Below are 12,364 nucleotides of genomic sequence, written 5' to 3' on the forward strand. Positions count from 1 at the left end.
TTAAAAAAATATATGTATTTAGACGTAGAAAACGTGCACACAGGTGTATGTGAAGGTACGGACGCAGATACGCGGTTTCGCCCGAGCTCTTGCCGTCGGGGGGAAATACGCCGCAACTGAGCGGCGCCCGGGAGCGTTCGCTTCGTCTTGTGGGCAGAAAGTTGAAGGGATTAATGTAATTTATTTTCCCGCCGAGTTCTGAAAAGCCCGCAACGGTGGCCAAAAGAGAAGTTACTTTAAAAAACAAACTAACAAACAAAAAACCAAAGGCCAACCAAACACGCCCCAGCCCCTCTAATTTACGGCGGAGTCGAAGCTGCGGCGCGTCTCCCTCAGCCCCCGCCGTTACTGCGGGTAACGGCCGTCAGCGGCTGCCCGCCCCCGCCGCGGCCCGACGGACCCCCCCCGCCCCCCCCTCCCGAGCCGGCGCATGCGCGCAGCGCCCCCGCCCAACCACAGATCCCGGAGCGCCCCGCGCGCCGCCGGACCGGTTGCCTGGAAACCGGTAACGCCGCGATGGAGGCGGCCCCAGGTACGGAGTGGTGCGGAGGGGACAGGGCCCCCTCAGTGCGGGGCTGGGGGGCGCAGGCCCCCGTGTGTCCCCGCGTCCCATGGATCTGCCCCCGGTAGCCACCCCGCTCCTCATGCACCCGCCGCTGCCGAGGCGTCTCCTCACTGCGTCCTGCTGGGTGCCTTCTACGGCACCCTCCCCGTGGCCCCTCAGAGGCTCCCTTCCCCGCTCTCCCTGAGGAGCTCCAGGTGTCCCTTGCCTGCCCCTTTGCTATCTCCACCTGTCACGGGGATCTTCTGCCTCGCCATGGCCTTTTCCTGGTGTCCAGGTGGAAGGTGGCCTTGGAAGAGTGTCAGGCTGAGGCAGTGCTGTGCCTGCACCTCTGTGCAAGGCCTGTACCGTCACCTTTGTGTGCCGAAGCCTGTATGGGACCAGTCTTCCTACACAGAGGCTTTTGGAAAACAAAAGCTTTTATTCTCATGTAGATGTTTAGCTTTGGTAAAGTGAAACAGGAGCAAATGTTCTGCAGCTGAGATAAACCACCCTGTACTTAATTTGAAATGTGGGTCTTGTTGGTTTTGCTTTACCATGTGCAAGGCAGTTAATTTTAATACCTGTTGCATTTGTGGCACTGTCCTCGTTAATTTTTATGATTTTCCTTTATACTGTAAGTTAATAAGTAACTGTGGTGATGTCACCTGTTCCCATTTCTGCTTAATAAAAACCTGGTAACCTTTACTCACACAGCAGACTTTAAGAGACTTGAAACTCTAGCTTGCATGAGACAGAGCTGGGACATGGGGATCGTACAGAAGACTACTTTAGTTGTAAGGTTAGAAATCAGAGTTAGGTTTTATTTCTCCTAATTTTATACGAAAACATTTTGAATGTGTGCAACATAGCAATAGTGAGGTTCTAAGCAGGGCTGTCCTGTCCACTTCTTTTCTCTCTCTGATAGAGGGGAAAAAGAGACAATGGGGCTATGATAAAGATGATGCGTCTAGATTCTGCTTTGTAGCTTTATCCTTGCTGTCTCAGTCTCTGACTAGTAAATATTTTATATACTTAACCTTAACTGCTGTGGGAATTGATATGTTCTGTTATTCTCCTTGCTCTCAAGTCTTCTAGCTGTTGTAAGAGAGACAGCAATATTCTCTGGTACAAAAAATTCTTCTTTGGGATTTTGGGTTGATTGTCTAAAACTGGGTTTTGTTACTAATTTTGTAGTAATGCTGACTGATAACAATAGGCAGACAGCACTGGATAGCTATGCCTGATTTACACTTGGATATTTTTCTTTGTGTATATAAGCACTAAAGGACTTTAATTTTTTTTTAAATGAAATTAGGTTTTGCAAAACTCCACTGCATGCACATGTTGTGCTCATCAGCAGCCCGGTAAATTGCTGATATACTCTGATGTGGTCTGAAGGCTAAAAGGAATGCTTAGAGAGTTGTTCAATGGCATGCTGATTTTCATAAAGGAATGGAAGTCTCAGAAAAAAGTGCTGAGTGGACTCTATCTGCAGATGAGTTAAACACGCAGGACTTGGCAGATGGGAAGAAATTCGACACATCCAAAGCAGAGCTAGACTTGAAGATGCCTCAGCCTGGAACAGATGATTAGTATGTAATTCTAGTGGCAGGCACTGCTCATGATAGCCAAATGTTGCAAGCCTTATTTCAAGCCAGTGTTACCCCAGGCCAGAAAGAGGCCAGAGTGTAGCCTGTAAGGCTCATAGTACGGTGCTAAGAGGAGTAAGGATTGGAAGTAATAAAACAAAATAAAGTCCTGGGATGAACTGAGTTCCTTTGTGTGGAATAAAGACAATAAAGGAATAACACGCAAGACAATCTCCTGAAAGAAAGAACAAATGACTTTTTTTTTTTTTTCCAAAGCTCACCAGTGCCCAAAGCTTTTCTACAAAAAATTGCGTGTTTTGGAGTGAACCAAAAAATTAAATTCTGCAGAAGTAGGACAGTGTAGAGATTAATTTTTAATCTCTTGCTTATTACTGGTACTAATACCACTGCAGTTATGTTCTGCAGTAATCGCTCCCAATTTCTACATATCTTGGATTAGTGGACAAAACTGATTATCACTCTTCTGTAGATGTAAAAGCTGAGGTGAGATAGGTGATGTCTTTTAAGCATAGTCACACAGTTAATGGTGGGGCAGAGACAGCTTAAAATAATAACTACTAGATACATTCAGTTTCTAAAGTAAAATTGTAGGCCGCATTTTGATCATTATTTAATTTGATGCATTTTATGCAGTTGAAGTGTCAGTCACAGGATTTATGAAGGTAAACACTGCATTTATGAAGCTTACACATTTAAACACTTTTTTTTTTTCTGGAAAGAGGAAAATGTAGGATGACAAAAGGAAAGTCATGTCATCTCAGTGAATTTGTTTTCATGTTACCAAATAAACACCCATTTGGCTTAATTATCCTGTATTTTGAATAAATGAGACAATTGTCTGAGAAGAGAAATCTCTGAATGTTGAAATTTAGAGAATTTTTGAGAAGCTCTTATATATAAGGAATCTGTGTGGCAGCAAAATTGCCAAGAAACATCCTAGTTTTGGAATAATTGAAAGAATATACCCAAGTGAACACATTTCTCCATTTTGAGGTGAGCTGTGGCTTTTGAGAACATATCTAAGAGAAAGGCATTTTGAAAGAAAATGGAGCTTAGCTAGAATTCACAGCTTATAGCACTGGCCGCTGAAACAAAGAAAACCTGAATTCACTCCTGAGTGAGTTCTTAGAAAGTGAAATTGTGGAACTGACATGGATCTGGTACAGTGTTTCTGGGCAGTATCTTGAATTACTAGGACTAGGGGGGAAAAAAAATACTGTCCTGGTCAGGCGTAGTGTATAATTAGGGTTGGCAAAAATGTCTGTTTGCCAACTTGTTTTTTTTTTTCCCACTTCACAGCAGTTCTACTTGGCGCTATCTCAGTTTTCAGTGTCAAAAGCCTTAATTCTAGCTTATTTAGGAAAACTGTATCAAAAAAAATACAGAAAAAGAAAATCAGCATTCAGATGCTGATGCATACCTTTGTCACAGTGAACCTACACAAAAGTTTTCTGGATCAGTCAACCCATGAAACTCAGAATCTGCAACCAAAATGGCTGTGTGTCCCCCTGAGCCTCCTCAGAGTTTTTAAATTCAAAATTTGTTTTGATACAGTGCTTGGACACCATCACAGTAATACGCACAGTGAACATTGCAATAGCTTTCTTTAACTAGAACCCAGATATCAATGCAGGCAGAAATTTCTTACCCTCTTTCAGCCTAAAGCATTTTTCCAGATAGGAATTAATTTATAATGAAAACTTTGATAGTCTTAATTTGTAGAAGATAAATGATTGCTAATTAGTTACAATAATTTGAAATTTTATAGCACTTTTCTCTATGGATATCAAAACACTTTTCTAAGATGGGTAAGTATTATTATCTCATTTTTCACAAGAGATAACTGAGACAGCCAGAGGTGAAATGGCTGATACAAATTGTACACGCCATTACTGGGTTTGGAATTAGAATTCAGGTCTCTGAACACTGCACTGTATATTTATGCAACTAGTCTGTAACTATTTCTTCAACTTCAGTGATATCAGTTCTGTTACCCCATTAAAAACTCATTAATTTCATTTAAATATATTGCGATATATTGCAATTGTTTTCTGAATGTAAAACTTTTTGCATGTCTATTTTCAAGGCTTTCTCAGCACACCTGAGGGGTTAAAACTCATTTTAATTCTAAATGAAATTATGCAGGAAAGTCAGAATCTGGCCGAGACTCAGAACCTTTGGATGAAGATTGAGTAGGGCAGATTTACTATATAATGACAAGAATGGCACATCTACAATATTTCTTTGCCCTCACTGTCCTTCTGGTGGATGGCATTATGTTTGGACACTTTGCCTTTCCTGAAATACCTGAAAAGTCTGAAATGCCTCAAAAGATCTTTTCCTAAATAGTTTCTGACCCAAAGCCAGAAACAGGAAGTGCATTTTTAGGGACTTTTTCTTGGTATCAAATTCAAGCTTACACATAAGAAAAGATTAATTTACATCCCGCCTTTATTTGTTATTCTGAATATTTAGGTTTCTTTACATTAAACTTGTGAACTTTCTGGTTTCTGATAGTATTTTATAGCTGTAGTATTTGTACAAAATTGCTCCAATGTTCATTTTAGGGTGTTGTATTTGGAAATGGAGACCATGTTTGAAATCAAAAGACAGAACAAATTTAGAATAAGAGCAATGCTTGTGCTTTTTTTGCTCCTTTCAGAGATGTTTATATAAATGATCTATGCATTTGTTTTTTATGTGAAAAAAAATGGATCTTCCCCACTGCAGAGGACAATGCTAACTAATGTAATTGTAGCACTCTGAAAATGATAGTCTGAAAGCTGAAAAAATGCTGGAGGGTGATAGTTAGGCTGTTTAAAGGTTTTTTTTTTTTTTCATTGTGTTAGTTTTATTAATTCACTTTCCATGAATATAGAATGTTTTGAAGAAAGTATTTTTTTTCTTAAAGATGCATCTCTCCTGTTTTTACATTCAAGATATTAGATGGTCTCAGAATGTCTATCTGCTGATATTTTTGTGAAATCCACCGGAAAGGTAGAGGAATAGCCATGTAGTCTCAGAAACAAATTTCCCCCAGTATATTAAAAAGAAGCCCGAAACGTGTAAATCTGTCTTCATCTTCCTGTGTTATACAATATTTAGTCTTTCTACAGCAACATACACAGAGCCCAGAGTCCTAAAACCTGAATCAATGAAGTCAGCCTGCAAATTAGGACATACCTTTGGATTATCTCTGGGAATCTCAAAGCATTTGAGAGGAAATAAAAATGATCTAAATGGCAGATGAAGGCAAAAATACTAAAAGTTCCTCTTCACCACCACCAGGTAAAGAAGACATGCCATCTTTTCCAAGGGAAAAGGAGGGAGCTGATGAGAATGCAACAGAAGGTGCACGGGCAGATCACAGTGGTGTCGGTGAGTATTTCCTGCCATTATATAGTGATTTCAATACTGAACCTACAGGAGCTTCTGTCTTCTCCCATCACTCACCCCTTCCTTACTAGTATGTGTTCATCTTCAGTTGCTGCTCTTGTTGTTGCCAAGTTTCATTTTGACTCTGGTCAAAGATGATCCCTTCCAGTGAATTTCTCGGCTGACCACTGTGTCTGCAGTTCCCACTGTACCTCAGCCCACAAAGACTCTCCTCTGAAAATTTTTGCTGCTTAGACCTATCTCTGTAGCTATCAATTAATTAATTCCACCAGTCTCTTTCAGTCAGAGATCTGTATTTCTCTTTCTAACACCATTTTCATCTTGAAATGCCTGTCTGGTGTCTATGTCAGGTGTTTTGCACATCATCTAACACACTATATCTAGGCAGCATGGATAACAAAATCCACTAGTGAACTCCTATGGAGCTTTGGAAGGATTTTTGATGTTTATATTGCCTCATTACTTTCAGCATTTATTTGATTTTCCTGTTACACCTTTTTCCTGTTATAGGATGTGTTTCTTTCCTTCTCCTAAGTTTTAAAGTACTATTTTTTTGAAAGCAAACTTCTCCCTACACTTGATATTAAACAGCAGGAAGTCCATTGTTGGGCAGAAGGGATTTTTTTTTTTACTACTACAGAACTATGTATTTATTTAACATGACATGTAGGAGCAAATTAGTCAAAAGAATTCATACCTAAGAGAGTAATTCCAATTGTCCTTTGCAGAAGAAAGCAAAACTAGCCTTCCAAAGGAATCACCAACTGCAGAGGAACAGGAGGAAGAAGCAGAGCAAGTTCAGTCAGACACTGAGAGCATTGGTGAGTACTGCTTTCCACTGAGGAGATGTTGGCACGACCATGAAAATCCTACTACTTTCTAGTTTTCATTTTTTTCACTGTTATTGTTATGAACAGCACCTCGGACCAGTGCCATCAAGTTACAGTTACTGAGTTTCTCTGCTCCCTTTCAGTTGGCTTACCTCGTGTACTTCATTTTGCTCTTTCCCATGCCTGGTCTCTGACTCATTTGGTTGTTTTTCATAGAACACCTAGGAGAGAAAAAAATCAAGACAGGGTGAAAAGCTTACAAAATAGGTAATAGTGATTTGGTCTGAGGTATCAAACTTAAAAGTACTTTTAACAAGTGCTTATGACTAATTGGAAGTCAAGTTGACAGCATTCTGCACTGCAGTCCAGTGAAGAACTACACTGGGTCACATATTAGCAGTATGTCTTTTCGAGGACAATGGTGTCATATGGTGGTCTGTTGTATGTGTTTTTAGTAATTGTTTTGTATAACGATGTGCATTCAATAGCTACTGAAACTTTAAACTGACACTTTAAACATTATTTGGTTTCTAAAGCTGAGACCTAACTACCAAGCAAAGCTGAACCAAACTACTTTGGTAGGTCTTGAGTTTTAAAATCAATTTTTTTTAAAACATTCTCAAAATTTTTCTTCTTTAAATTCTTCAGGTTTGAATGTTCACAGTAAAGTTTTTAAAGGCCCAAGGGAGTGCTTGTTACAGGCTGTTCCAGGACAAGTTGTTACTAAGACATGGTATGCCTGTTTTGAGCCTATTGTTCTGTTGAAAGAGGCAAGGAATGTGTGAATCCTTCCCTTTTGCAGTTAGGTGCCAATATCAGCAAAGACCCTAGAATTTAAGGTGAATATAAATTTCCATTATGTTCCCCCTTCTGAGATGCAGAAGGTGATTTGGAAGAGCAAGATAATAGTGAAGTACTTTTGGAGGCACAAAAAAGGCCTGAGAAGGTAGAAAAGAAAATCTCGGAAACTTTCTCCTATAACTATGAAGATATATATTCACGACCATTTGTCACTGAAGACTCTGAGATACCAATTAACCTTCTTACTCTTAAGTATCCTTTCTTTTGAGGCTGTGCAAATTTAAAAGTAAGAATATTTAATAAAATGTTCTTAAAATTGTACTTGTCTAATTTGGAGTAGCCTATGTGGCATTACTGGGTTACCTTTGCTTGAGACACAGATAAGAATCCTGACCAGTTATGGTTCTGGGTGACTTTAATCTTAAGCATTGTCTTGACCTCATAAACATTTCTTATTTGGCATAATTCTTACTGTTATAAGTATTCTTGTAGAAGAACTAGATCATGGCCAAGTCAATGTGACCAGGCCGAAGACTTGCCTAAGAATATCCCCTGCAAAGCTCTCCTTTTCTGTGTAGCCACACTGGTGTTCTCCAGGAAGCTGAGGGGAGGGCAGGAGAAGAGCAGCTGTGTACCTCATACTTCCTCACAGAACTGCTAAGGGAGAAGTGGTGAAGAAACCAGGTAGATTTGTAGCCTGGTGCTCAGAAGATCTAAACTGGCAGAGTGAAGGAAGTGATGTGCATCAATTAAGAGCTACAGTAAGTCCTTTGCTAGATATGGTCAAGTAGGATGTGATATGTGACTCTCACAAGTGCTGGGGGTTTTCTTTTCAGACACAGTCAAGTTGCTATTGAAAACTGGATTTTCCCTTCTCTACATCTGCCTGTAAACATTTAAGAGATGAGCTTGAACACTTCCTTGGTTTGTCCTCTTCTGTAGAACAGCTCCTAGTAATCTGATGCACATTTTGTTTGAAAAGAGAACACCAGTAGAATACGAATTCCTTACAACCCCAAAGGATCCAGCAGAGGCAAGAGATGTGCCCTGTAGCGGAGATGAAAGGATGGACTATGAACTTAAGAAGGTCTTCACTTGTGCTTTCTCCTTACTGACAGAGGCTTGATATATTTCCCTTCATGCTGTACTGAACAAAACTGTCTCCTACCATCAGGCTTTCAGTCACGAGATTCAGTGTTCCCATTTCAGTTTTGGTTTAAGTGTTTCTATCCACTTAGTAAACTTTTCTAGAAAGCCAGTGTCAAATATTTTCCTTATTGAACTGTTCTCAGACATTCTTTTGGATATGACTGCACCAGAAGCGTAAACCTGCTGCTGATGGATAGCAAAACACTGATGTATATAGCAGGCAATCAAGTGGTGCTCCTGGACCTGAAAACTAAATCTCAAAGTTATCTCCGGAGCAGCGGTGGTGGTGGAATTGGGTTTATCACGGTATGGCTTTTGTTTTGTGTTTTAAGATGTTAGTCACTTTCTAGAAGCAAAATTTTTACTTGGTTGCCTGATGGGAGATTTCTACAGCTGCACGTGCATGCCTAAGAAAGTATGGTATTGATTAGGGGGATGTGTGGACTATGCAGTGTGGGCTACTCAACCCGTCAACATAATTGGCAGAGGACAAATATCTGCATATCCAAGTCCCAGGCTCAGGTACCTTAAAGGACTGAGAGGTGCCAGCTGGGATTAATTTTTAGAACTATTACATTCTTGTTTCAGCTCATATCAACTTTTTTTTTATTAACACTCATCTCTCCTAATCACAGCTGATATTAGTATAGTGTTTTGCCTGCAGTTAAAATTTAGAAAATCAAGTTCCTAGGTAAATGAAGAGGAAAAGTGTCTGCTTTCCCTCTCAAATGCTTCCTCTGGATTTGAAGCGCCTTACCTTGTGAAGGGCTCTGCCATCTCTCAGTTGTATTTCACATGAGCGAGGCCTTCAGAATACCAGCCTCAGACTGTTCTGCTCTATTGTAAACAGCCTTTTCTGGGGAATCGTGGTACATCTTTATGTCTTCAGAACAACATCATTCAGGATGGCTTTTCTGCAGCTGTCTGCTGAAGTAGATGGCTGCTTACATGAGTCCTGCTCATGGAAAGATCAGCTAGTGAGTTGAGTGAGGTAGGAGTAGTAAAAGAATGCATAATAAAACAAATTATTTCACAGTTTGTCATGGTTCTGCATTATATGTGCAATATAGCATTTTGTGTGCATAATGGTTTTACAATTTTGTGTGATAGTACCTTCATTCTGATATTTAGCAGTAGATTGGCAGTTGTTCAGAATGAACACAGAAAATTGCAACCTAGTATTTATGGCAGTATCTTTTGACTAATGAGTGAGTACATACAATAACTCAATAACTAGCCGTATAGAGACAAAGGTGTCATTACAGCATGCAATGAGACTTTTGCTTTTTCAAGGCACATCCTACTAAGCAGTACTTTGCAGTAGGAGAAAAAGGAAAGAAGCCAAACCTCATCATCTACGATTATCCTTCACTGAGGCCCTACAGAATACTACGAGGTAGTGTAAAAAGTTCTATTTTACACAAATGAGCCTGTGCTTATAGATCCCAGCAGATGGAGTAGTGGGTCAATTTAGAAGTTTAGAAGGAAATACAACCGTTTGGTCCTTCAAAGCAAAATAGAAAACACTGATTTCAAGCATTTTCATTATTGCATGGGAGGAAACTTTTATTTAGTAGAAGTAGCCAACTGAGAGCTATTACCTAGTGAAAAAAAAAAATTGCAGTGAAAGTTGAGCTCCTTCTAAGTAGATTTTCCTATTGTTTCTTCCTCTTTTCTGTGTGTGTGTTTGTACTGGGGCTTGTGTATTTCTTCAGGTGGAACAGAGGAAGCCTATGTTTTTGGGGATTTCAATGATGCTGGCACTTTGCTGGCCAGTGTTGGGAGTAGCCCTGACTACATGCTGACTATCTGGGACTGGAAACAAGAAAAGATTGTGTTGAGGTCAAAAGCTTTTTCACAGGATGTCTACAAGGTCACATTCTCTGCTGATAATGAAGAGCAACTAACTACATCTGGAGCAGGACACATCAGGTAGGTTTACAGATTAGGATTAATATATATCACCTCTAAAGTCGTAATATGTAGAAGATGACTAACAGGAATGTATCATTAGCAAACACAGACCAATGAGAAATGCTATTTTACCTGGCCATTACAATTGCAAAAATGAGAAAGTTCAAGTCAGCCAGCCAAGTCTTTTAACGCCTTTGCTGTGCAAAAAGAATGAATGATGCTTGATGTTGAATGTCAGTACCACTGGCTCCATTCTTGTAATTTCAACAAGCACCAGGGAGAATTAATAAAATATATTAATACATACATGTCTTCTAGCCGGTAACACAGCATATATGTCTCCTGTGCCTTCTGGGCTTTCTGCCTTTGATTTCTTGAACTCATCTGCTCTTTGGGCAGCCATTAAAACTGGTTGCCAAGTCATGGATCAGAAATCCTCTGATACCACCAAAACCCTGCAAGGAAGCCTTACAAAAGATATGCTTCCATACATTTCCTTCTCTCGTAAATTCATGGATCCTTTTGTAATAAAAAATAAACAACTTTAAGCTCTTTGGGACAAGAACTAGCTTTGTTCTGTATTTATCCAGTGTTCACTGTTAATACAGCAGAGACTTAAGATATGACTTGGATGCTATTGTAATAGAAGTGATACCTTTAAAATGATAGCATATCTAAAGTTTCTTTGAATTTTAACAGAGGAATCAGACCAAAATCTGAGTTTTGCTCTATCGTTTGGTTGCAATGTGCATCTGAAATAGCAAATGGCTTATTTAGACCCAGAACGAATGTGGTTTAGGATACATTATTTATGGAAATCTGAAAACCCAAAATCTCTTATAATAAAACTTTCTTTTGAGCTGAAATACTATGAATAAACTCTGACATAGCTTTTATAACATAATAAACATGACATTTCACCCAAATGTGGTCTCAAATTCCAATTTCCAAAACCTGCCTTAAATGTAATGTCTCCTGCACACACAGTGAACCATCCCTAATTGCAGTAGATGTTAATTTTTCTGTAATGCAGTAATTTAAAAATATGTTTCACACTGCTGAAAAGATAATGATCGAGATCTAGGATAAAATCTTTGGCTCAGTGAGATTTTATAGTCAAGCTCAAGTCCATAGGGGTACTTGGATGAAATTCAATGAAGGCCTTAGTACCTTGTATTTACAAAGTTGAGCATCATTCAGTGAAGACAGCAAGAGTAAAATAGGTATTAACTATGTGTATTGGTTGTAGCTGGAAAGATGTAGCTATGAATTTTATACTTGTTAATTTTAAATAGTAGCTTAATCTTCATAATAGTAGTTTAATCTTCATTCTGCCCATTACAAATACTTTTCCTAGCTTTTTCATAGGGGTAGTACAGGGAAATGTTTGCGTAGTTACAAAGCTTAATCTCATTTTAAAAAGAAAAACCCCAGGTCTCCTGTGAAAAAGAATAATAAATGAACAGCCCTTACCTCAGAGGCATCCCTGGTAAGATTATTACAATGTCTGAGAGGGATTGAAGACTGTGTTTAGGAAATCTTGTATCAGAGAGTGGTGTTTTTTCTATACTCAGGTTCTGGAAGATGGCTCTCACATTCACTGGTCTCAAGTTACAAGGAGCTTTGGGCAGGTTTGGAAAAACAGCAGTGACCGACATTATAGGTTATGTGGAGCTGCCTGATGGGAAGGTATGTAAAAAAAAATTTTAATTGATTTTATGTTCCCTCTCAGGTTTTGATATAAAGTCTACTGAGTAAGTTGGAGAGTTACTATTTGCTTCAAAGTGATTTGAATTAGACCCTCAATGCACTGCTCTGATAAGCTAATATTGACTTTAATTTGCCAAAAACCTAGCTTGCTTTGTAATAATTGAAAAGTACAGTTATTATTGTAATTCCCAGACAAAGGATCTCTGTTGGCTTAGAGCTGAGGCTTCTCTACTGGCATAGTGAAAACCTTAGTGCAAAGAAATACAAAGACTGTTAGCCCTAATCTTTAACCATTTCAATGCATATAAATTATGTCACACTCTTAAAAAGTTGAATCTACTCACCCTTTCCACCTTCTCTTGCAAATATCTGTACATTGCTATTGATTTAATGCTTTCATGGAAGGAAGC

The 12,364-nt window shown here is 39.3% G+C and overlaps 1 protein-coding gene across 1 annotated transcript in view; it reads left to right on the forward strand.

Annotated features, from left to right (window-relative positions):
* Positions 1 to 12,364, forward strand: part of CFAP44 (cilia and flagella associated protein 44) — a gene marked incomplete at both ends in the record, with an annotated part of 49,263 nt that overhangs the window by 229 nt on the left and 36,670 nt on the right. Inside the window, 8 exons of the mRNA XM_082486462.1 lie at positions 460 to 532; positions 5,443 to 5,532; positions 6,279 to 6,371; positions 7,262 to 7,433; positions 8,474 to 8,636; positions 9,624 to 9,726; positions 10,046 to 10,262; positions 11,819 to 11,933. Coding sequence (XP_082342588.1) covers positions 460 to 532; positions 5,443 to 5,532; positions 6,279 to 6,371; positions 7,262 to 7,433; positions 8,474 to 8,636; positions 9,624 to 9,726; positions 10,046 to 10,262; positions 11,819 to 11,933 — 1,026 coding nt within the window. The remainder of the gene's footprint in view (positions 1 to 459; positions 533 to 5,442; positions 5,533 to 6,278; positions 6,372 to 7,261; positions 7,434 to 8,473; positions 8,637 to 9,623; positions 9,727 to 10,045; positions 10,263 to 11,818; positions 11,934 to 12,364) is intronic.

The sequence above is a fragment of the Vanellus vanellus genome, assembly GCF_965231255.1.
Source record: "Vanellus vanellus genome assembly, chromosome: 1".
In the NCBI taxonomy this organism is placed as follows: domain Eukaryota; kingdom Metazoa; phylum Chordata; class Aves; order Charadriiformes; family Charadriidae; genus Vanellus; species Vanellus vanellus.